The sequence below is a fragment of the Oryx dammah genome, unplaced genomic scaffold (assembly GCF_014754425.2).
Source record: "Oryx dammah isolate SB20612 unplaced genomic scaffold, SCBI_Odam_1.1 HiC_scaffold_11, whole genome shotgun sequence".
Lineage (NCBI taxonomy): Eukaryota > Metazoa > Chordata > Mammalia > Artiodactyla > Bovidae > Oryx > Oryx dammah.
The window spans coordinates 18,834,842-18,861,811 of record NW_024070195.1 but is presented as its reverse complement, the minus strand read 5'-3'; the positions used below and the strand labels follow the sequence as shown (position 1 = coordinate 18,861,811).

General features: G+C 40.4%; 1 protein-coding gene across 2 annotated transcripts in view; it reads right to left on the bottom strand.

The window, feature by feature from the left end:
- Positions 1-22,949, bottom strand: part of MRS2 (magnesium transporter MRS2) — a 34,710-nt gene extending 11,761 nt beyond the window's left edge. For both annotated transcript variants that reach the window (XM_040249923.1, XM_040249924.1), the window contains exons 1-7: positions 22,631-22,949; positions 18,584-18,657; positions 15,838-15,874; positions 13,984-14,096; positions 12,388-12,561; positions 9,720-9,850; positions 8,526-8,642 (exon numbers count right to left, since the gene is read on the bottom strand). In XM_040249923.1, the coding sequence (XP_040105857.1) occupies positions 8,526-8,642; positions 9,720-9,850; positions 12,388-12,561; positions 13,984-14,096; positions 15,838-15,874; positions 18,584-18,657; positions 22,631-22,820 (836 nt within the window). In that variant the 5' untranslated portion in view covers positions 22,821-22,949. The remainder of the gene's footprint in view (positions 1-8,525; positions 8,643-9,719; positions 9,851-12,387; positions 12,562-13,983; positions 14,097-15,837; positions 15,875-18,583; positions 18,658-22,630) is intronic.
- Positions 22,950-26,970: the final 4,021 nt, after the last annotated feature.

The window sequence follows — 26,970 nt, the reverse complement described above, 5'->3', positions numbered from 1 at the left end:
ATACAAAAAAGATCTTACAACCCAGATAACCACGATGGTGTGGTCACTCACCTGAGCCAAACATGCTGGACTATGAAGTCAAGTAGGCCTTAGGAAGCATTACTACAAAGCTACTGGAGGTGATGGAATTCCAAGTGAACTCGCTCAAATCCTAAAAGATGATGCTATTAAAGTGCTGCACTCAGTATGCCAGCAAATCTGGAAAACTCAGCGGTGGCCACAGAACTGGAAAAGGTCAGTTTTCATTTCAGTGCCAAAGAATGTTCAAATTACTATACAACTGCACTCATTTCACATGATAGCAAGAATATGTTCAAAATCCTCCAAGCTACCCTTCAACAGTATGTAAACCAAGAACTTTCATATAGATTTAGAAAAGGTGAAGAACCAGAGATCAAATTGTCGACATCCGTTGGATCACAGAAAAAGAGAATTCCAGAAAAACATATACTTCTGCTTCATTGACTACGCCAAAGCCTTTGACTGTGTGAATCACAACAAACTGTGGAAAATTCCTAAAAAGAAGGGAATGTCAGATCACCTTACCTGCCTCCTGAGAAATCTGTATGCAGCTCAAGAAGCAAGTTAGAAATGGACATGGAACAACAGACTGGTTCCAAATTGCAAAAGGAGTACATCAAGGCTGTATACTGTCATCTGCTTATTTAACTTTTAGGCAGAGTACATCATGTGAAATGCAGGGCTGGATGAATCACAAGCAGGAATCAAGATTGCTGGGAGAAATACCAACCAGCACAGATATGCAGATGATACCACTTTAAAGGCAGAGAGTGAAGAGGAACTAAAGAGTCTCTTGATGAAAGTGAAACAGGAGAGTGAAAAAGTTGGCTTACAACTCAATGTTCAAAAAACAAAGATCATGGCATCCAGTCCCATCACTTCATAGCAAACAGACGGGGAGAAAATGGAAACAGCGACAGATTTTCTTTTCTTGGGCTCCACAATCACTGTGGATGGTGAATGCAGTCTGAAATTAAAAGACGTTTCCTTGGAGGAAAAGCTATGACAAACCTAGACAATGTATTAAAAAGTAGAAACATCACTCTACTGACAAAACTCTGAATAGTCAAAGCTATAGTTTCTCCAGTAGTCATGTGTGGATGTGAGAGTTGGACCATAAAGAAGGCGGAGTGCTGAAGAACTGACGCTTTTGAAATGTGGTGTTGGAGAAGACTCTTGAGAGTCCCTTGGACTGAAAGCAGATCAAACCAATTGTAAAGGAAATCAACCCTGAATATTCACTGAAGGACTGATGCTGAAGCTGAAGCTCCAATCCTCTGGCCACCTGATGCCGAAGACCTGATTCACTGGGAAAGACCGTGATGCTGGAAAAGACTGAGGGCAAAAGGAGAAGGGGCGACAGAGGATGGGATGGCTGGATGGCATCACCGACTCAATGGACGTGGGTTTGAGCAAACTCAGAGAGATAGTGAAGGACAGGGAAGCCTGGCATGCTGCAGTTCATGGGGTCACATGAGAGTCAGACACAACTTGGTGAGTGAACAACAGTAATTCAGGTATCACACAAAAAAAATTAGCCTCTGCTTTTTCTATTATTGTGACTGAGACCAGTCTGAGTGGCTTTGCTAACTGATCTTAATCATGGCACAGGTAAGTTAAGGACACGAGTTTATCCTTGCACAGGCTTTACTGTATTCCATATCCCTGAACCCAGGGACTCTCATGCGAATACACACACTACCATTTACAGGAAAATCCAGACATGTGAATGCTGACAAATGAGTGAAAGTCCAAATCACTATCAGGTAAAACAACCAAAAAGTACAAATGAGCATAATGAGCATTTCCTTTCCAAGGTAAATGTATATTATCACTTCCATATAAGAAGAAAACTGGTTCTGAAAAATGTAAATACAGTCAAAACAGCTCAAGACAGCAGAGGAGCGGTATGTGGCTCTCATGTTCTCCCACAAATACATCAAAATACATCCACTTGGGACAATTCTCACGGAACATCTACTGAACACCACAGATCTCAGACTTCCAAAATGGTAAGAAAACCTTCACATAACTGGGTAGGACAAAAGAAAAAGGGGAAAAGAGAAGGGAACTGGGATGGGACTGCTCCTGGGAGGGAATGGTGAAAAAGAAAAGGTTTTCATCACTGGGGAAGGCACCTCACTGGTGGAGATCAGCTGGGATGGGGGGGGAGGCAGCTGGGGAGAGCGCAGCAACAGGTTTGTGGAGGGCAAAGTGGAAAGACCTGCACAGTTGGTTGGTATGGGTGCCTGGCACTCCCCAGCCTCAGATGTTCCTTCATGGGACAGGTGGAGCCTGGGTGCTGAGGCTCAGGTTTCATCATGAAAATTACCCAATCAAAGCAGTAGACAGAAAGCCAGACTGGGGGAAAAAAAAAAAGCAATGTAAGAGACCAATGGGATAACAGAATAAAGTGTGCCAATCTACACATAAACATGATTCCAGAAGAAGAGAAAAGGGGATGAAATATGTATTTGATGAAATTGTAGCTGGAAAAATCTGATGAAATTATAGCTGAAAACTATCCAAACCTAAAGAAGGACCAGATACAGAAAGCACAGAGGGTCCCAAACAAGAAACAAATCCACACCAAGACATATTATAAAAACAGCATAAGTTAGAGAGGATTCTAAAGGTAGCAAGAGAAAAACAGAGTTAATTACAAGGGAACTGCCATAAGGCTATCAGTTGATTGCTCTACAGAAATGATGCAAGCCAGAAGGGAGTGGCAAACTATGTTCAAAGTTTAAAAAGGGAAAAATCTGCAACACGAAGTCCTCTACCCAGCAAGAATATCATTAACGATGGGGAAATAAAGAATTTCTCAGATTAGCAAAAAATAAAGAATACAGCAATACAAAACCTATTTTAAAGAAATATTGAAAGGTCTTCTCTAAACAGAAAAGAAAGATACAGTAAAGAGGACCTCACAGTTGGAAAGTAAATCACTTAAGTGAGCCAGTATAGAAGTCAAATAGGAAAAAAACCTATTTACAAAAGGAAGATAAACACAAGGAACAGTAAAAGGATAAACAAGATGTGATATAAAAAAGGACATCAAAATCATAAAACGTGGGGAAGGAGAGTACGAAAATGTTGATTCTTATTTTTTAGAATGTGTTTGAGCCTATATGGCTATCAGCCTAAAGCAAGCAGATATAGGAAACTATTAACATACCTGAAAAACGGGGCAACCACAAATCAAAAACATATAATAGTTGAAAAAAAAAAACAAACCAAAGAGAATACAAGGGTAAGAGAAAAGGAAATCATCAAACCACAAAAAGAAACAGAAAAAGACAAAGGAACAAAAAGGAAACAGAATAGACTGGGAAACAAAGTTTAAACTGGCAGTAAATATGTAAGCATCACTAACTACCTTGAATGTCAATGGACTGAATACTCAAATTCAAACAGAATGGCAAACTGGATAAACAAATAAGAGCCTATGATATGCTGCCTACAAGACAGCCACCTTAGGGCAAAGGACACACACAGACTGAAAGTGAGGGGAAGGAAAAACGCATTTCATGCAAATGGAAATGACAAGAAAACAGGAGTTACAATAATCTTATCAGACATATAGACAATAAAACAAAAGCCATAAAGGAAAAGAAGGAAAATATATAATGGTAAAAGGATCAATACAAGAAGAGGATTTTACACTTGTCAACATATACGGCCCCAAACACATAAAATACTAACAGCTAAAAAAGAAGAAACTGATGAGAATATAATAGGAGACTTTATCACCCCATTCACATCAATGGGCAGATCCTCTAGACAGAAAAATCACTAAGGCAACAGAGATCCTAAAAGATGTAACAGTTAAGACTTAACTGGTATTTTCAGGACATTATTTCCAAAAAAACCAGAATACACATTCTTCTCAAATGCACATGGAGCATTCTCTAGGGCTGACCACATACTAGGACACAAAACTAACCTCAACAACCATAAGAGTAAAGAAATTATTTCAAGCATTTTTCCTCACAACAGCATGAAGCTAGAAAACAACAAAAGGAAAAGAAATCCATATGTTACTACCCAACAGATAAATGAGGAAATCAAAAGGGAAATTACACACTTACCTCAAAAAACAAGAAAAAAATATCTCAAATTAACAACCTAACATATGACCTAAAAGAATAAGAAAAAAACAAAAAACAAAACCTCAAGTCAGTAGGAGGAAAATAATAAAGATCAGGAAGGAAATAAGTTGAGATTTAAAAAAATAGGGAAAAAAAAAACCAACACCAGGCTTCCCTCATGGCTCAGTGGTAAAGAATCTGACTCCCACTGCAGGAGACACAGCATGGGTCTGATCCTTGGTTTGGGAAGATCCTACATGCTGCAGAGCAACTAAACCCACATGCCACAGCTGTGCTCTAGAGCCCAGGAGCTGGAACTGTTGAAGGCCTGAGTGCCTGGGAGCCCATGCTCCGAAGCCTGTGAAGTGCGACTAGAGTAATCCCCACTTACTTGCCAGAACCAGAGAAAATCCACACAACAATGAAGACCCAGCACAGCCCAAAATAAATAAAATAAAATAAAAAATCAGTAACACCAAGAACTGGGTCTTTGAAAGGATCAACAAAACTGACAAACCTCTGGCCAATCTCACCAAGAAGAAAAAAGATAGAATCCAAATAAATTAGGAAATGAAAAAGGAGAAATTTCAACTGATACTGCAGAAATACAAAAAACCCTTCAGAGAATACTATGAACAATTATATGCCAACAAATTCGACAACTTAGAAGAAATGGACAACTTTCTAGAAAGATACAGTCCACCAAAACTAAATCAAGGAGACAAGATAACCTGAACAGACTGATCACTAGAAGTGAAATAGAATCTGTAATTTAAAAAAACAAACAAAAACTCCCTACAAACAAAACTACAGGTCCAGGTGGCTTTAAAGGTGAATTCTTCCAAACATACAAAAAACTGCTTAAACTATTCTAACACTGGAGAGGGGGGATCACTCCCAAAGACATTCTAGTAATAGCAAAGTGTGTTAGTCACTCGTGACTGCCTCTGTGACACCATGCTCTGTCCATGGAATTCTCCAGGCAAGAATACTGGAGTGGATTGCCATGAAGCCACCATCAACCACCGGATAACAAAACTAAACAAATACCACCAAAACAGAAAACCACAGGGCAAATACCTTCAATGAATATAGATACAAAAATTCTCAACAAAATATGAGCAAGCTGAATCCAACAACATATAAAAAAGATCATGTACCAAAACCAAGAGGGATTTATCACAAATACACAAGGATGCTTCAACATATGCAAAATCAATCAATCAGTGCTCAGTCATGTCCAACTCTTTACAACCCCATGGACTATAGCTTGCTAGGCTCCTCTGTCCATGAGAATTTGCGAGGCAAGAATACTGGAGTGGGTTGTCACAGCCTTCGAGGGATTTTCTCAACCCAGGAATCGAACTTGAGTCTCTTACATCTTCTGCATCGGCAGGTGGGTTCTTTACCACTAGTGCCACCTGGGAATCCCCAATGTAATACACCATGTAAATAAGTCAAAACCCATATGATCGTCTCAACAGATACAGAAAAAGCATCTGACAAAATTCAATCCATTCATAACAAAAACACACTAAAAGCCACTTATGACAAACCCAAAGCCAATATAATATTCAACAGTGAAATGCTGAAAGTCTTCCCACTATATCTGGAATAAGAAAACAAGGAGGCCCACCCTTACTAATGCTATTCAATGTAGTAATAATGGAAGTCCTAACCACGGCAGACAAACAAGAAAAGGTATTCAAATTGGAAAGGAAGAGATAAAATTGTCATCATATGCAGAAGACATGAAAATGCATAGAAAACCTTAAGGACTGCAGGAAAAAAATCTACTAGATCTATAAATGAATTCAGCAAAGTAGCAGAATATAAGATTAACATTTGTAAATCAGTTTTACACTAATGATGAAATACAGAAAAGGGAATATTAAAATTAAAGAAGATTCAAAGACATGGAAAGATATCCCATGCTCTTGGATTGAAAGAATATTGTTTAAATGGCAATACCACCCAAAGTAATCTACAAATTTAGTAGAGATCCCTATCTAATTACCCACGACATTTTCACAGAATTAAATAATCCAAAAATTTATATGGAACCATAAAAAGCCCAGAACTGCCAAAGCAATCCTGAGGAAACAGAAACAAAACAGGAGGCATAACTCTCTCTGACCTCAGACAATACTAGGAAGCTACAGTACAACAATGTGGTAACTGGTACAAAAACAAGACTAGGGATAATGGAACAGAATAGAGAACCCAGAAACAAACCCACACACCTATCGTTAATTAATCTTTGACAGAGGAGGCAAGAATATACAACTGGAAAAAGACAGTCTCTTCAGTAAGCAGTGCTGGGAAATTTGGAAGGCTGCATGTAAGTCAATGAAGTTAGAATACACCCTCACACCCTACACAAAAATAAACTCAAAATGGCTTAAAGACTTCAAACATAAGACATGATATCATTAAACTATAAGAGAGCAAAGGCAAAACATAACCTGACGTAAATCGTACCAGTATTTTCTTAGGTCAGTCTCCCAAGGCAACAGAAATATTGATAAAAAAGAACAAGTGGTACCTAATCAAACTTAGAAGTTTTGCACAGCAAAGGAACAATTAAAAAAAAAAAAAGACAACCTACAGACTGGAAGAAAATATCTGCAGATGATGCAACTGACAAGGGCTTAATTTCCAAAATATACAAATAGCTCATACAACTCCCAAAACCACATAACCCAATCGAAAAATGGGCCGAAGACCTTAATAGACATTTCTCCAAAGACATGAAATGGCCAGTAGGCACAAGAAAAGATGCTCAACATCACTAATTATTAGAGAAATACAAATCGAAACTACAATGAGGTACCACTTCACACTGGTCAGAATAGCCATCATCAAAAACTCTACAAATAACAAAAGCTGGACAAAGTGTGGAGAAAAGAGAATCCTATTCTGTTAGCGGGAATATAAATTAGTGTGGCCACTATGGAAAACAGTATGGAGATTCCTTAGAAAACTAAAAATAAAATAAAATTATTGTATAATCCAGCAATCCTAGTCCAGGGCATATACCTGGACAAAGCTGTAATTCAAAAAGATATATGGACTCCAACGTAGCATATTCACAGTGTAGCAGCACTGTTTACAACAGCTGAGACACTGCAACAACCTCAACGTCCGTGGACAGATGAAAGAATAAAGATGTGGTACATGTATACAACGGAATACTACTCAGCCATAAAAAGGAGGAACTAATGCCGTTTTTGCAGCAACATGGATACAACTAGGGATTATCATACTAAGTGAAGTTAGAAAAACAAATACATGGTATCATTTATACGTGGAATCTAAAATGTGGCGTAAATGAACCTATCTACAAAACAGACATAAAGAACAGACTTGTGATTACCAAGGGGGAGGAGGCGACAGAGAGGGATGGACTGGGAGCCTGTAGTGGATGCAAACGATTACATATGGAATGGCTAACAACCAGGTCCTACTGTACACAACAGGGAACTATAACCGATCTCCTGGGATAAACCACAACGGAAAAGAATCTAAAAAAGGAATATACATAGGTGTGTAACTGAGTCGCTCTGTTGTATAACACAAATTAGGATAGAACTGTAAACCAATTATACGTCCGTTAGAAAAAAAAGTTACTAGTTTTTTCCCCCTCTTTAGTTATACCCCCAGTCCTACCAAAGAGGATAAGCAGGAATGAAGCACTCTGTAAAAGACACTTAAAAAGCATATTAGAGACAGACTGGCTTAAGAAGGAAAGCAAACAAGAGTTCAAGTGTTTGAGTTTCTGCTACTATATCTATCTGTTAGAATATCAAGGGTTACAAAGCCCTTTTCGTTTCCTTATTAAAATATAGATAACTAATTTCTCAATTAAAAAATCTGTACACACTACAGAAACTATGAACATTACAAAGGTGTCTGTATTAATCTCTGATAATGATAGTTACAAAGAACAAAAACATTTGAAAAGGCAGCATTTAAACTTGCATATACAGAAGAAGCATACGTGATTTTTAAGTTCCTAAGAGATGAAAGGTCTATAAGATGAGTGTTTTTATGTTAACGAGACTTACAGAATCTGTGCCAGCGTCTCATTCGCCTCCCTGCACTCCATCCGCCCTTTGCCCCACCTCTCCAGCTGACCTCTCCAGCAAAGTTAGCTGTGTATGTCACTCTGTTGGTCAGGGATTTGAAGATAAAGGCAATGGTGTGTTTATCTTGATAGTTGTTGTATACAGAGCAAGCACTTAACAAGTCCTCATTAAATTCAGTTAGATGCAATACGGAAAAGGAAATAATGAAACTGGGCATGAAAAGTGCACCCCTCTATTCCAGAAAAATGTTCTTCTTATAAAAAGTTATCTGAAGAAGACAACTGATTCTAAGGGAAAAACTAACAAAGCATCACTGTTCACTTACAAGATTCGTGGGTCACTCCACTTTGTCAGACAGAGCTCTTCCAACAGCTCTTCTTCATCCAAGATCTCTAAAATGGACTCTTTGAAGATTTTAATATCTGTTTCTAACTCTGACAGGCTGTAAGAATAATTGTATAGAAATGATCAATAACATAAACCTATAAAAAATTTTCCTACAGGAGTAGTGCCTTTCTAATGTCTTATCAAGCAGACTCCCTTATACACTCATGATAAACACTGACTTGTAAAAAGTTTTTGGTATTTACTAGGCAGTTTGAGAATCAATTCCCAATACAAGACTGACTGTTAATATATTAAGTGATAAAATTAAATGACGATATAATTTTCAGCATATGTTATTTATCTCAGAAACATACAATCACTGTGATGTAAACTTTTGGGGCCAGAAATTTACTTTTATTCTTAATTATGGCAGTGATAATACAAGAAGAGACCATTTACTTTTATTTGATAAGAACATCCTAATATTTTTCGACAAAAAAATGACTCAGGAATTTTAACTGTTAACTCCTGAAAGTATTTTAGGGGGTACAAATCCTGAGGGACTGATCATTCAATCTGTAATACAAATTAATATATTAAATTCTGGAATGCATTATGATCAACAAACAAAAACTTCATGAACTTTGGAGGGAAAAAAATATGATTTGAATATAGATCTGTCATTTAGTAGCTATTAAAGTTTAGACAAGTTACTTAGACCTCGATTTTCTTATCTTCAAAATGAGGACCATGTCAACAGGACTGATGACAGGTTGAGATGAGATCACACATATAAAAGAGACTGATACAGCATTTCATTGAAAACAGCTTTCAATAAACATTTGTTTGTGTGCCCCCTTTAGCTCAATTTCCCACCTGGGCTACTAACCCTAACCCTAATTCTTTATAAAAAGCTGTTCAAAGTGACCCTAGGCTACTTTCCTACTTTAAAGTTATGAAAGATTTTTAAGAATAATGAAAACCAGATATGGCAATGAAGGCATTGAGAGTAAGTTTCAAAGTAAATAATGTCATTACCATTTGCAAGACTAGTTGGTATTTTTAAGATAGTTAATAACTACACTAATTTTGGATCTGAATTTACCTTAAACATTTCACTCTTAAGACTACTAAAAGAGAAGTTTAAGACATTTGTGTCTAATTCCCAACTTGGTAAATCACCCATATTTACCTTTTGCCATTTTGTAGCAAGATGTGCAGTTTGCTTCTGTCTATGGAAGAATGTTTGGGATCCACCAAAGCATCCAATGTCTCAAGGATCAGTGGTTGTAAAATGCTAAGTTTCCCCTGAAGGGTGTTGATCTAGATAACAACATGACCTTTCATAAGAATTAAAACAATCTTTTTAGAATACTCAGGGTCAGTGAATCCTCTGATTAAATACAGAAATCGAAAATAGCTAGGAAGGTTGGTAACATTTCAGAACATGGTTACTGTTGGAATGCCTATCCCAGATGATTAAAAAACTAATCTCCTAGGTTAAAAGATAATCATGCATAATGTTGTGGCCAGGCTCCCATTTGGGTGACAGGAAATTAATTCCTGTAAGAGTCCTCCCCCTACAGACACTTAGTATGAAAGGAATGGAAGACTGATTAAAAGAAAAGCTGCCATTCCCTGGTTAAAACAAACTTCACATCTGGTAAACAATACCCATGTTGTTTGTAACAGAACAGGATGTAGTTCAAAATTCCTATGAACAAAGTTCTTTTGCAAAAAATAAAAAAGCTCTTTTAAAAAACAAAACATACCTTAAACGTTAAAAAATAAAGTTGAAAAGTCAAATGTATATTTATTATTCATGTTAATATAGGCACAGCAGGATTAATCAGCAGGTATGCATTAATACAGATATGTGTATGGGCATGCTAAGTCGCTTCAGTTGTGTCAGACTCTCGGCAACCCTACGGACCATAGCCCTCTGTCCATGGGATTTTCCAGACAAGAATAGTGGAGTGGGTTGCCCTTCTCCATGATATAGCTATGCTATCTGTTAAAATATTAAAATACTTCCAATAACTGTTAGTATGCAGCGTAACAGTAGCTGAATTAAGTAGTGAAATTAATAGTGTAAACTGCAACACACTCTCCACCCCACCATGAGCTCCTGAGAGCTGACTCAGTCTGTGTAGCTTCAGCACTGACCACTGTTCATGTACCTTCATTTCTTTCCTTCTATTATTTCCCTGCCCAGTGAGTGGGCTTCAACTAGCCACCATCTCAATGGCTGGTACCAGCTGGTGCTGCTGCCTTACTAACCCCAGTAAGGAATGGAGCCACCTGCTACTACCTCAACAGAGCAAGGCAGACAAAGAGAAGGGTGCCAGGTACCACCAACCCCCAACCCACCTCATGTCCCCTTTACTCTCCCCGCTTCCCTCCTCTTCTCCAATCTGGTTAGGATGCTCAGGGCACTGGCTCTTGCTTGTAACCAGGTCCTGAACAGTACTATCCTGACTGATGGGGGAAGAATTGTTCAGAGCTTGACAGGATCCCCAGACCCTCAGTGATTATCAATTTAATACAAGCGCTGTGAGAAGTGTACATGATTCCTATGTCAAACTAGGTCTCAAACAGAGGCATCATTTAGCTACCTCAGACAAAGGATTGTACCAACAAATCAAATGGCTGATAAGTATCAGAATGATCTGATGAAATATTTGTATTATATTTATCATGTGTAGGGCTTCCCTGGTGGCTCAGACGGTAAAGCGTCTGCCCGCAACGTGGGAGACCCGGGTTCGATCCCTGGGTCGGGAAGATCCCCTGGAGAAGGAAATAGCAACCCACTCCAGTGTTCTTGCCTAGAAAATTGCATGCATGGAGGAGCCTGGTGGGCTATAGTCCATGGGGTCACAAAGAGTCGGACACGACTGAGTGACTTCACTTCACTTTATCATGTGTAAGCAGTTACCCAACATACAATTCAGTTAGAGAATAAAATGGCATACAGCTAAAACCTTTTGGTATGTTCATTTATATCGTATTTAAGATAAGTATTTTGAATTAGCATCCCTGAACAGGATGTCAGGATAGACAACCTGAGATGTGTTTCACTGAATGTCATAACATGACTGTTAAAGAGACTCTGTATACTATACCTAGAGACTTTAGATCTATTTCAGTCATAAAGTTTAAGAATTAAGTACTTTCCACATATAAGACCCTGAGATGTTTCTATTTGGGGGGAGGGTGTGGTTACGGCAAGTGCCATTAAAACAATACCAGTGCTTCCCTGGTGGCTCAATCGTAAAGAATCCATCTGCCAACGCAGGAATCATGGGTTCGATCCTAGATCTGGGAAGATCCTACATGCCGTGAAGCAACTCAGCCTGTGTACCACAGCTACTGAGCCTGTCCTTAGAGCCCAGGAGTCACAATTACTGATGCTGAAGCCCTAGCACTCTGGAGCCTGTGCTCAGAAACAAGAGTTGCTGTTCAGTGGCTAAGTCATGTCCGACTCTGCGATCCCGTGGACTGTAGCCCACCAGACTCCTCTATCCATAAGATTTCCTAGCAAAGAATACTGGAGTGGATAGCCATTTCCTTCTCCAGGGGATCTTCCCGACGCAGGTATTGAACCCCAGTCTCCTGCACTGCAGGCAGATTCTTTACCATCTGGGCCACTAGGGAAGCCCTGAGCAACAAGAGAAGCCACGGCAATTAGAAGCCTGTGCACCACAGCTAGAGAGAAGGCCCCGCCTGCTACAACTAGAGGAAAGCCCACACAGCAACAAAGACCCAGCACAGCCAAAAACAGAAAAAACCAAAGTGTCTTCCTCCTCCACAGCATTGTAAAATCAGAAGACATTCAAGAAGGTGGACAAACACAGGCTTACCCGATACTGCAAGAGTGCTTCTATAGCTCTAAACTCAAAAGGTAAAGGGTATGTGACAAGTTGACCCTCTCCAGCCAACTGTGAAGGGAGTTCCCGGAAAAGCCACTGCTCCAGATTTAAATTACGATAATCTAGTATCAGAAGACACTCCGGAGTTATCACAGCTTTCAAATACTGTTAAAAAAAAAAAAAATATATATATATATATATATACACACACATACACACACACACACATATCTGTAGATAGATATATGTACACAGGCATATATGTAAGTTGTAGAGTTGTAGGGAAAAAGTAACAATCATAAAATATTTAGAATTTAATACTCTAATAATACCTCTAACTCACTCTCAACAGAACTAGAATTAAGCAAATTATGTATTTACTAGGATTTCCAGGGTAATCAAGAGAAATATAGAGAACAAAGGAAACAAGACAAGGTCTTAAAGTCAAGCATTCAGCAGATTTTTAGACAAGATTAATCATGATTGGTTTGGCTGAAGTGGGGAAGTTTCCTTTTTTTAAAATATCATCAAAACATACTAAGCTAATTTGAAATCATAAAGATAAAATGTAGCCTTAGTGCTCTAATTTAGAACACTATGAAGTTAAAAATTTATTCTGAAGAGAAAGGCTAACATATTCTGTTTGGGTCGTTTTACATACAGATGTTTTTCAGTAGTAAATACCACACAAATACACGATCTGCGGTGGCTGAATCTGAGGACAGCAGGTATGGAGGAACTCTAACGTACAAATGTTATTTTTCACTGCTTGGAGGTTCGGTGCCCCCACCCCAATGAGGCTCCAAAGTCAACTCTAATATGAACATTTTTATTCAGAAAAGTTGAAAAATTATACAGTGAGTACCTATACACAGACCAATTAGATGCTATAATTAACGTTCTTCTATAATCCATGTAAAATGAGTTCTACTCCAAACGTTACATTATAAAATAGTTCGCTTTATCACATACTTCTCTATTAAAGAGGCATTTTTTAAAAGTTTTGAAAGATGCTAGTTATAAACTTTAGGGACTTTCTTGGTGGTCCAGTGGCTAAGATTCTGTGCTCCCAATGCAGGGGGCCCCCAGTTCAATCCCGGGTCAGGGAACTAGATCCCACATGCAGCAACTAACATCCAGCAGTCAAATAAATAAATATTTAAAAAACGAAAGATGATAAAATATAAAGGCTACTTCTTGGCTATTTCGAAAACTAGAATATAGTCTTAGTAGCTGAAGTTACAATGCAATTACATATATACTGTATATGACTGCAAAAGTCTGTTATAAACCAAGAATCTCTTATTTCAGAAACTAGAGACTAAATTCAAACAGTGAGAAAGGAGACCGCAGTCAGACCTTTTCCATGATTAACAGAGCAGTGCTGTGTACAGCAGTGTACCTGCTGAGCACAGGTACACAATTCACATAACATGAGTTCTACTCCTAACACCATGTTCTATTATACAATAGCTTCACACATCTGTTTTTTTAATTACAAAATTACTTTTAAACTACTGATCAAGATAGCAAGGAAGGAACTTTAAGAGTGCAGGGGAGAAATGTAAATGAAATAAAATCCTTTACCTCCATTCGCATGATAATCCTATTGTTTCTGGTTGTGATGCTCATTAAATGCTGAAACCTCAAATCTCTGGCTTGAAGACCTAATTCTTGATATAAGTCAGTTTTCTTCCTTTCTAAAAAAGAAATGCGTTCAATAAAAAGAGTGGGTAAACTTATAAACCAAAAAGTTTATATTTTTATATCAGAGTACCCCTCCCAACACCATTGAGATAATCTGCTATTACTAACAGAAACAAGAGCTAAAATGGGTCTTTTTGCCTTTTTTGCAATTTATGCCACTGCACTTTTTTAACTTTTAATTTTGTATTAGGGTATAGCTAATTAACAATGTTGTGACAATTTCAGGTGAACAGCAAAGGGACTCAGCCATATAGATACGCATGTATCCATTCTCTCCCAAACTCCCCTCCCATCCAGGCTGCCACATAACACTGAGCAGAGTTCCTTCCATATGCTATATGGTGGGTCCTTGTTGGTTATCCATTTTAAATATAGCAGTGTGTACATGTCCATCCCAAACTCCCTAATTATCCCTTCCCCCCGACTCTCCCCACTCCCCCTACAATGTAAGTTTGTTTTTTAAGTCTGTGAGTCTTTATTTTCTAAGTTCATTTGTATCATTTCTTTTTAGAGTACACATATAAAGGATATCACACGATAATTCTCCTTTTCTGTCTGACTTACTTCACTCAGTATGACAATCTCTATATCCATGTTGCTGGCAAATGCCATTATTTCATTCTTTTTAATGGCTAAGTAATCAAAGTGGGTCTTTGTAACACTCATTTCTACCTCAAAAACATATTCAGACTAAATCTGGTCAAACTAATTTTTCTTTTCTCCTCTTAACCATACTTCACAAAATTTCTCTGCACTTAGAGAAACCCCTTGGGACCAGTATAAAAACCATAGTTATACATCATTAGAACTTACAGTAACAATTCCTAGCTCTAGATGCATGGATTTTTAAATATGAACTGTACAGAACTACATTTTCTATTGTTTCCTTACTATATTATTAAGTTCAGCATTTTTAATCTATAAACAGATGGTCCAATTGTCTTTGTTCTTAGACTAATACAAAACGAGAAAATAAAATCACTAGATTCTCCTACCTGAAAACTAAATTTATCACCTAAGAAAAAGCAAAATAGATGAACAAACCCAAGAAATCATGCTGGTAATGGGAGCATCTATTCTTACAATATCAAGCCACACCTGTGATAGAGCTCTAAGTAGAACAACCTTTTGAGGCGATACTGAAGCAAACAATACCCAATATACCCCACTAGGATTTCAGCAACAGCAGTAACAGGACTAGAAGGTCGGAAGGACGGGGAGACTTGAAACCTGTACCTGAGGTCAGATGGTACAGTAATGCTGAGTTTCATTTTAAAAAGAAACCGTCCACAAGAGCCATCGTTGGCAGAGTTTCAACGACTACCATCCAGTGCCCTGTCCCTCCCGTCTGCCGTCACCCACTGCAACTGCAGTGGCAGTGGTATTACTTGATTCTGCCTTCAACATGGCACAGGAGGAGACGGACATGAGGACCAGGGCGGTGAAAGGGAGACTAAGGAAGAGAAACAAAAGGGAAAAGTGTCTCTCTCCTGGCTGCATACCAGCCAACACTCTTGCTAGAACATTCTGTTAGAGTGAGTGGCTTCTCACCTCCTCCCCAGCCCCCGAAAATTACAGTACAGGTCAAATGCTGCCAGTAATTAGGGCTAATGGACAAATGCTTAAGAAAGATCATCTTCAACACATCCACATAAGCAAATAATATTCTACTCAAAATATAATAGTTTCTTTACTTCCAGTGGGTTGATTTAAAAGAAAATTACAGATACTCACCAAAAGAAGTCACCTTTCCTTCTTTGTCAAATTTTGTCTGGAGACAGATAATAACAGCATTATTTTCTCCCAAATCAGCACATGATTTGTGGTATCATATCATATGGTACTATGAAAATAACTCTAAAATAATGAAGATATAAACCATATCTGCTGTTCTTAGGTTAAATTTGGTTATGAGTTCAGGATTAAAACAAAAAGTCCCCTTTCCTTTGCCAGGACAAATCTGACCTTGGATTAACTATCTAACTTGGTTCCTCAGAAGATCTGATGAAGGAGTGTCAGCTGTGTTACTTACTAGGCCATATCATTCATCGTGAAAATGCCCAGTCACTGCTCGACGGGCTGCACTGGGGAGACTGAGAGTGGATCATGGTACCTGGTGGGGAGCCACAGTTCTGCCTTCCCGAAGACAGTGGCTCTTGTAACTGACTGCTCCTTGCAGGAGCCTGGGATATGCCTCTAGGATGGTGACAAGAGATACTGACAAGAGGGCCTCAGGGGGTCTAAGCCAAGGTGGATCTCGCACCCACCTTTGAGAATATCCTCTCCTCATACCTGAGCTTCACACAGGGGGCCACAGGAGCCCCTGGATGGCTGGAAGGACTTCTTTCGAAGAGAAAACACCAAATACTGCCCTTGTGAATTTCCTATCCTTTTACCTTCTGAATAGACTGGGATCAAACGTGGCTTATCTTGGGAATCTAAGTATTAATATCTGTGGGATGCTATGAGGGCTCTCTGGTGGGTGCTGCAGAATCAATAAATATGTACAGAAAAGACCTCTTCTGATAGTGTAGAGAGGACACAATGCCAAAACTGTACTTACTTCCTATAAAACAGAGGGAACATTTTCATGTAATACTTGTCCACAAGTCAAGTCTGAAGACGTCAAAATAATGTTAAATGAATCACTATGTGCTGGGCTGCATTATTTACTACTTAAATATGTATTTTCAGAAGACACACTCTAAGATATACTTGAGGTACAAGTCCTAAATATGCATGCTATGTTAATAATACCACCATAAAACCTCATAGTATATTTCAGCTTGCTTCTGGTGAGCAAAGATAACATCAATAGGAATACATAAGCACCATAAAACATCAGAGTTAAAGGGAAACCTACATCAAGGGAAGTTTTGTTTTGTGAAATATATACTAGGTTTCCTCCTTAAGCTTATTTCAAATACATACATCTGCTGCAGAAAATTTGCAAATAAACTATTCGGTCACAAATTTTAGAGAAAACCATGCTAACATTTTACTAAATGCCCTTCCAGACTTATTCTTACTAAATACATTCACACTACATACACTTCTTTGCAGTCTCTCCTCTGCTTTCAACTTAACAATGTATGATGAAAATTTTTGCATCTCCGTATTTATCTGTATTTTTATGAGATTTTTTAATTTTTAAAAAATGAGATCATACAAACTGATTTTTTTTAATGTTTACCTTGAAAGGAACTCACATTATTTCAAATAGCATCAACTGATTTTAAGTGTTCTTGGTAGACAATGATTTCACCTGCAAAGAACCTTCTTTCAATATTTAACATCTGACTTTGTATTGTTTAATTAAACTGGCTAACTCCCAGAAGAGTGAATAACAGTGACAACCTCTCCGTGCAGTTCTGAGAGTTGTCTTGTTCTGTATAGTTCATAAAAAAAAGCTATGTTAAAAAGCCTAAATAATAATGACGATATATAATGGCTAATATATACACTGAATGCTTACCATGTGTGAGGTATTACTTTTAAGGGTTTTACATATTTAAATTAATTTAAATCTCATAATTCTACAAGGTAGGTACTATTACTCCTAGTTTCAGTTTAGTTGCTCAGTCATGTTCGACTCTTTGTGACCCCCATGACCCACAGTATGCCAGGCCTCTCTGTCCCTCACCAACTCCTGGAGTCTACCCAAACCCATGTCCATCAGGTCGATGATGCCATCCAACCATCTCATCCTCTGTTGTCCCCTTCTTCTCCTGCCCTCAGTCTTTCCCAACCTAGTTTACAGATGAGAAAACCAAGGCACAAAGATATTATCGTAACTTCTCCAAGTCCATCTAGTTAGTAAGAGTCAGAGTTGAGATCTGAATTTACAAACTCTGGCTCTTTCTCTAAAAATTAAGATTTAAAAAAATCAAAAGCCTACAAAAATGTTACAAGAATATTAAAACCAATTTCCATGTAACCTTGACCTAGAGTCTCCCTTTGTTAATATGTGCCCCAATGGCCTTATTTTTCTCTAAATATGTGTGTGTGATACACACCATTTATGTTGTTTTATTCCATTTTTTTCTGTGGACCATTTTAAAGAATGCTGCAGAGATCAAGACCCAACAAAGCTTGCAGTTTTAAGTAATACCCTGTGCTACCTTCAAAATGCTTCTGCATGTATTATACTGCATAGCATAGGTTCAAGCCATTTTGTGGCTAATAGCCTTCAAGGACTTCTGAATAGATTTCTGGAGAAATCTTGAGTTTCAACCAGGAAGCTCTGAAATGTGATTTGAGCCACTTGTTCTAGTACTAAGACAAGCTCTGCAGATATTAGCAAAGACTCAAGAGTGCTATGCAGCAAATCTAGCTGGCACTCAAGTCACTGGCTAAACAAAAGACAATGACTTATACATTATAAAACTAAGTAAGTAGTATCATGGCTGATCTGTCCAGCCCAGTTAACTTAATAAGTATGTACTCTCTGTAAGTCATCAAATGGACCACACATACTCACCACAGTAAACACTGGGGATACACTGGCTAAAGTGGCTTGAGACACATCTGAAGTTCTATTCCGGTAAATTTCACCTGAAGAATGAATTAGAGAATTCCTTGTGAGCGTATGATTGGTTTTCACATATAGCTAAGATACAACTCTCATAGTCTGTAGAATTTCACTATGTTTCAAACTATTTCACTATGTTTTGAATTTTTTTCCCAGAGGGGAAAATAAGAAACACTTTTAACATTTGCAGGGATTATGTTAGGTTTGGCAAAACATGGTTTTTAAATGTAATAGTTTAGGTGAGGCATTAGAAGAATTTATGGATTCCAACCACCCCTTTTCCTAATTATTATATCTTGTAGTTGGACATCAAATGTGTAACGATGTTCTGAGATTAAAGTAAAATGCCTATTCACTTTCATACAATGTAGAAAGGTTCTCAATGAAAGTTACACTGGAAGACATAGTTTAGAAAACATACATTCCAAGAACTACCTGACCTCTCAGCATTCCAAATATCAGGACTATTTGATTAACCTATAAATTATGAAGCCTACAGATTTTAACTCTATATTTAATTTCTTTCCCACTGATACACTTTAATTTTTAAATTATTTCTAAAAATGGGAGTATAACTGCTTCACAATGTCTTGGTTTCTGCTGTAGGTGAATCAGCTATGTGTACATATCCATCCCTTCCCTCTTGAGCCTCCCTGCCCCCATCCCAGCCCTTTCAGTCATCACAGAACACCGAGCTGAGCTCCCTGTCTATACAGCAGCTCCCCACTATCTATTTTACACATGGTGTGTATACGTCGATGCTCCTCTCTCAATTCATCCCACCCTCTCCTTACCCAGCATTTTCACAAGTCCATTTTCTACATCCACTGATATACTTTAGTGTGAATACTTGTGAAACAATTCACTGCCCTGGAATAAAGAACCCGGTGAACTGGAATAAAAGCAAACTTTTACTTGAAAATGTGATTAGACTAAGTTGAAGAAAAGCTCTCAAGTATAACCAAGTAAATTTAATGCCTGAGAAAGGACATTGTTCACACTACTAAACACAAGAAGCATAGGCAGAATTCCTAACCACAGAATATGAAGCTATATTCTCATTATCTTATTCTTTCCTATACATTCAAAGACATAATTTGTTCTTGTGAAAATGATGGGTAAGGAGAGGGTGGGATAAACTGAGAGAGTAGCATCGACATATACACACCATGTGTAAAATGGATAGTTAGTGGAAGCTGCTGTATTTAACTTCTATGCAGAGTACATCATGAGAAACACTGGGCTGGAAGAAGTACAAGCTGCAATCAAGATTGCCGGGAGAAATATCAATAACGTCAGATATACAGATGACACCACCCTTACCGCAGAAAGTGTAGAGGAACTAAAAAGCTTCTTGATGAAAGTGAAAGTGGAGAGTGAAAAAGTTGGCTTAAAACTCAACATTCAGAAAACGAAGATCATGGCATCTGGTCCCATCACTTCATGGGAAATGGATAGGGAAACAGTGGAAACTGTGTCAGACTTTATTTTTTGGGGCTCCAAAATCACTGCAGATGGTGACTGCAGCCATGAAATTAAAAGACGCTTACTCCTTGAAAGGAAAGTTATGACCAACCTACACAGCATATTAAAAAGCAGAGACATTATTTTGCCAACAAAGGTCCGTCTAGTCAAGGCTATGATTTTTCCAGTAGTCATGTATGGATGTGAGAGTTGGACTGTGAAGAAAGCTGAGTGCCGAAGAATTGATGGTTTTGAACTGTGGTGTTGGAGAAGACTCTTGAGAGTCCCTTGGACTGTAAGGAGATCCAACCAGTCCATTCTGAAGGAGATCAACCCTGGGATTTCTTTGAAAGGAATGATGCTAAAGCTGAAGCTCCAGTACTTTGGCCACCTCATGTGAAGAGCTGACTCATTGGAAAAGACTGATGTTGGGAGGGAATCGGGGCAGGAGGAGAAGGGGACGACAGAGGATGAGATGGCTGGATGGCACCACCAACTCGATGGACAAGAGTTTGAGTGAACTCCGGGAGTTGGTGATGGACAGGGAGGCCTGGTGTGCTGCGATTCATGGGGTCGCAAAGAGTAGGACACAACTGAGCGACTGAACTGAACTGAGGTTTGTTGGTTCCCCCTGTACAAACCACCTTATGAGGGTCAGCTGAATAAAAGTTACAGTGCTACAAATCAGCATTTGCTAATAAGTCACAAGTGAGATAAAATGTTACTTGGAGGGAAGAGAGTCAATTTGTAGGGAGACTGATAAGAAGTCCATGGTCTCCAAGGAGGAGAGCGGGGTCTGGGGCTCCTGACGAGGAGATAGGGGTCTGGAGTTCTCAAGGAAGAGGAAAGGACAAAGGTCTTTTTTCCCTCTACATTTCTTAGTCTTAGTCCCATAAAACATTTTTTTCTTTAAGCCTGGAACTGATGACTACAAAACAAAACAACTCAGTTTAAACTCCGTACTCAGGATTACATAACAACATATCCTGCTTGAGGACAGTTTCTCCTTCCTGAAAACCTTCTGACTAATACTGTTATCTTAAAAGGTATATTATGGGAGTGGGTCTGGTAAGATCTTTCCATTGTTAAGTTCTAATCCTGTTATTCCAACCAGTCGATCCTAAAGGAAATCAGTCCTGACTATTCATTGGAACGACTTATACTGAAGCTGAAACTCCAATACTTTGACCACCTTTGAGGTGAAGAATCAACTCATTTGAAAAGACCCTGATGCTGGGAAAGACTGAAGGTGGGAGAAGGGGATGACACAGGATGAGATGGTTGGATGGCATCACTGACTTAATGGACATGAATTTGAGTAAGCTCCCGTAGTTAGTGATGGACAGGGAGGCCTGGCGAGCTGCAGTCCATGGGGTCCCAGAGACCAGACTGAGCAACTGAACTGAATCCTGTTATCTTAAAATGTAAACTGTGGGAGTGGTTCTGGTAAGATCTTTACAACCTTGAGACATTCTTTTGATTTACTGTAATAATTAAAACAGTATACAGCTCCCTTGCTAAGACTAGCAAGTGGGGCACTCCCCGCCCCCTTCTGATGTCTATGTCAGAAGCTTTCTCTGTCCCTTTTTCACTTTAATAAAATTCTGCCACACAAGAGCCCTGAGTGGTCAAGTCTGGTCTCTGGTCCCAAAGCTAAATCTTCTTCAGAGATCACAAATCTGATATCCTTCACCCTAAGGTATCAGAGGGAGATTCTCAATTTCAATGCTTGTCCTAAAAGGTTAGATCGGCAATGTAACCCAATTTGGAAAGACTCTCCTAATGAGTATGAGGAAGCAGGTGGAGAAAGTGAGCTACTTTGGGAGCATTTTGAGAGTATAATTGAGAAAACTTGAGAACATTTTTGAGGAGCCATACATGTCTTGGGTTTTTGAGCAGTATTAGTACCCACATAGTCACACTTCTGAAAATGTCAAGGTATCATCTTGGTTTATCATTTAGGGGGGAAAACAATAACTCAGACTTCTACCTCCATCCCCTTCTATCTGGTTACACAGTACTTGAAGAAAAGTCAGATCTTTCTCAGAAGCAGTTTCTGAAGTCTTCAGCCTCACTCTCCCTTTCCTGAGCAACTGGACAAATGTCTAAATGTGTCCGTTCAAAAGAAAGAGACAGAAAGGAGAAATACTTATTAAAATCATTCCAGGTAGATAAGCCTAATTTTGGTTTCGGCACTATCAGGATGGATCAGAGCGAAACTCTTAAAAACCTTCTCTCAAGCGCACTTAGCACTGTTTGCAGCCGGACCAGTGGGGAGGACAGACGGCTGGCGGACTCTAGCAGGGGCCAGGGGGCGATGCTCAGTCGAGCTCGGAGCTGGTGGGACACAGCTTCGCCCGCAGACCTGTGCAAGAGAGCAGGACCTCGGCGCCCAAGAGCGGACCCGGAGGCCGAGGACGGAGCAGGCCGCGGGGCGGGCAGCCACAGCCACGTGGGCTCGGGCGGTCGGGTCGGGCCCTGGGGTCACTGCAAGCCCGGCGTCCCGAAACTGCAGGGCGGGGAGAGCGGTACCTGTCACAGGGAGCCGGCGGGGCCAGCACAGCGGCGCGGCCCGCCTCCTTCCGAGCAATTCGGTGACGCGGCCGTAGGCGACGACGGGGCGAGTGCCGGGGGTCAGGCCCAAGGCCAGAGCGCACAGGGTGCGCCGGGGCAGCCCCACCGCGCGGGGCAGGAGCTGGGCCAGGCTCCGCAGGCATTCCATGGCGCTGGAGCGAGGAGGAGGAAGCTGCGAGACCCCAGCCCTTCATGCCGGACAGTGGCGGGGCGGCCGGCACTTCGCGACCCCGCGCCGGCGCCCAAGCTGCGACCGAGGCATACTGAGCATGCGCCGCCGCGCCGCGCCTGCGTCTAATTTCCCGCGCATGCTCCGAAGGGGCCTCTGCGTGCGCGTCCCGTGACGCTCGGCCAATCAGAGCTTTGCCTTCTGCACCCGTGTGTGTACTTGTAAAGCGAGTATGGACCGGCTCCTGGGTGGGTGGGGGGCGTGTACCTGGCGTGAGTTGAACTGCCTAACCTAGGTTCGACCCTCGGGCCTTTGCAGTGGTCTGGTCGGCGCTTACAGTGTTGATTGCTTCTATTAACTAGTAATCATTAAATGTGAAAAAATTTCTGGAGCATTTTCGTACAGATGCAGTCTACAATTTGGAAGTGAGAAGTTATTACCCATTCCAAACTCAAGTTATAATTAAATTTAATGCAGCAAAAGTAAACTTTCACATGGAATGATATATTAAACTTTTGCTAGTGAAGACGGAGGAACATAAACGTGGAGAATTTATATTCTGTATTTTATCAAATGTAAGCTAATATCAATTTCAAGGTGCCATTATTTTATATACCACCAAAAAGGAAAAGTCGCTGAAAAAGTTTGCTCTCTAATTGTATCATTTAAGAGTGACCTCTTTTCCATGAGGATGGTCTTGATCCCTGTCTCCTGTACAATGTCACGAATCTCATTCCATAGTTCATCAGGCACTCTATCTATCGGATATAGGCCCTTAAATCTATTTCTCACTTCCACTGTATAATCATAAGGGATTTGATTTAGGTCATACCTGAATGGTCTAGAGGTTTTCCCTATTTTCTTCAATTTGAGTGAATTTGGTAATAAGGAGTTCATGATCTGAGCCACAGTCAGCTCCTGGTCTTGTTTTTGTTGACTGTATAGAGTTTCTCCATCTTTGGCTGCAAAGAATATAATCAATCTGATTTCGGTGTTGACCATCTGGTGATGTCCATGTGTAGTCTTCTCTTGTGTTGTTGGAAGGGGGTGTTTGCTATGACCAGTGCATTTTCTTGGCAAAACTCTATTAGTCTTTGCCCTGCTTCATTCTGCATTCCAAGGCCAAATTTGCCTGTTACTCCAGGTGTTTCTTGACTTCCTACTTTTGCATTCCAGTCCCCTATAATGACAAGGACATCTTTTTTGGGTGTTAGTTCTAAAAGGTCTTGTAGGTCTTCATAAAACCGTTCAACTTCAGTTTCTTCAGCGTTACTGGTTGGGGCATAGACTTGGATAACTGTGATATTGAATGGTTTGCCTCGGAGACGAACAGAGATCATTCTGTCGTTTTTGAGATTGCATCCAAGTACTGCATTTTGGACTCTTTTGTTGACCACTCTTTTGTTGTCCTCCATTTCTTCTGAGGGATTCCTGCCCGAAGTAGTAGATATAATGGTCATCTGATTTAAATTCACCCATTCCCGTCCATTTTAGTTCGCTGATTCCTAGAATGTTGACGTTCACCCTTGCCATCTCTTGTTTGACCACTTCCAATTTGCCTGATTCATAGACCTGACATTCCAGGTTCCTATTCAATATTGCTCTTTACAGCATCGGATCTTGCTTCTATCACCAGTCACATCCACAACTGGGTATTGTTTTTGCTTTGGCTCCATCCCTTCCTTCTTTCTGGAGTTATTTCTCCACTGATGTCCAGTAGCATATTGGGCACCTAATGACCTGGGGAGTTCCTCTTTTGGTATCCTATCATTTTGTCTTTTCATACTTTTCATGGGGTTCTCAAGGCAAGAATACTGAAGTGGCTTGCCATTCCCTTCTCCAGTGGACCACATTCTGTCAGATCTCTCCACCATGACCCACCCGTCTTGGGTTGCCCCGCAGGCATGGCTTAGTTTCATTGAGTTAGACCAGGCTGTGGTCCTAATGTGATTAGATTGACTAGTTTTCTGTGAGTATGGTTTCAGTGTGTCTGCCCTCTGATGCCCTCTTGCAACACCTGCCATCTTACTTGGGTTTCTCTTACCTTGGGCGTGGGGGTATCTCTTCACGGCTGCTCCAGCAAAGCACAGCCGCTGCTCCTTACCTTGGACGAGGGGTATCTCCTTATTGCCGCCATTCCTGACCTTCAACATGGGATAGCTCCTCTAGGCCCTCCTGTGCCTGCTCAGCCACCGCTCCTCCGGTTGCGGTTGCTCCTCCTGGTCGCCGGCCCTGGCCTCGGGCATGGGTGGCTCCTCCCAGCTGTCGCCCCTGGACTCGGGCTCGGGGTGGCTCCACAGGGTCACTGCTCCTGGCCTCGGACGCGAGGTGGCTTCTCACGGCCGCCCCTGACCTCGGACGTGGGGTGTCTCCTCCCAGCCGCCACTGACCTCTGATGTGGGGTAGCTCCTCTCTGGCTGCCGGCCCTGACCTCGGACACGGGGTGGCTCCTCCTGGCCGTTCCTGTGCCGTCGCAGCCTGGCACTCTGGGCCGCTGTCCCTGACTTTGGACGTGGGGTAACTCTCAGCCACGCTTAGTGCGCGGGCCCACCACTGCCGCCTGCGCAAAAAAGCAAAATGGCTGTCTGGGGAGGCCTTACAAATAGCTGTGAAAAGAAGAGAGGCGAAAAGCAAAGGAGAAAAGGAAAGATATAAGCATCTGAATGCAGAGTTCCAAAGAATAGCAAGAAGAGATAAGAAAGCCTTCTTTAGCGATCAATGCAAAGAAATAGAGGAAAACAACAGAATGGGAAACATTAGAGATCTCTTCAAGAAAATTAGAGATACCAAGAGAACATTTCATGCAAAGATGGGCTCGATAAAGGACAGAAATGGTATGGACCTAACAGAAGCAGAAGATATTAAGAAGACGTGGCAAGAATACACGGAAGAACTGTACAAAAGAGATCTTCATGACCCAGATAATCATCATGATGTGATCACTAATCTAGAGCCAGACATCTTGGAATGTGAAGTCAAGTGGGCCTTAGAGAGCATCACTATGAACAAAGCTAGTGGAGGTGATGGAATTCCAGTGGAGCTGTTTCAAATCCTGAAAGATGATGCTGTGAAAGTGCTGCACTCAATATGCCAGCAAATTTGGAAAACTCAGCAGTGGCCACAGGACTGGAAAACATCAGTTTTCATTCCAATTCCAAAGAAAGGCAATGCAAAAGAATACTCAAACTACCACACAATTGCACTCATCTCACATGCTAGTAAAGTAATGCTCAAAATTCTCCAAGCCAGGCTTCAGCAACATGTGAACCGTGAACTCCCTGATGTTCAAGCTGGTTTTAGAAAAGGCAGAGGAACCAGAGATCAAATTGCCAACATCCGCTGGATCATGAAAAAAGCAAGGGAGTTCCAGAAAAACATCTATTTCTGCTTTATTGACTATGCCAAAGCCTTTGACTATGTGGATCACAATAAACTGTGGAAAATTCTGAAAGAGATGGGAATACAAGACCACCTAACCTGCCTCTTGAGAAATCTGCATGCAGGTCAGGAAGCAACCATTAGAACTGGACATGGAACAACAGACTGGTTCCAAATAGGAAAAGGAGTACGTCAAGGCTGTATATTGTCACCCTGCTTATTTAACTTCTATGCAGAGTACATCATGAGAAATGCTGGACTGGAAGAAGTACAACCTGGAGTCAAGATTGCTGGGAGAAATATCAATAACCTCAGATATGCAGATGACACCACCCTTATGGCAGAAAGTGAAGAGGAGCTAAAAAGCTTCTTGATGAAAGTGAAAGAGGAGAGTGAAAAAGTTGGCTTAAAGCTCAACATTCGGAAAATGAAGATTATGGCATCCAGTCCCATCACTTCATGGGAAATAGATGGGGAAACAGTGGAAACAGTGTCAAACTTTATTTTTTGGGGTTCCAAAATCACTGCAGTTGGTGACTGCAGCCATGAAATTAAAAGACGCTTACTCCTTGGAAGAAAAGTTATGACCAACCTAGATAGCGTATTCAAAAGCAGAGACATTACTTTGCCGACTAAGGTCCGTCTAGTCAAGGCTATGGTTTTTCCTGTGGTCATGTATGGATGTGAGAGTTGGACTGTGAAGAAGGCTGAGTGCCGAAGAATTGATGCTTTTGAACTGTGGTGTTGGAGA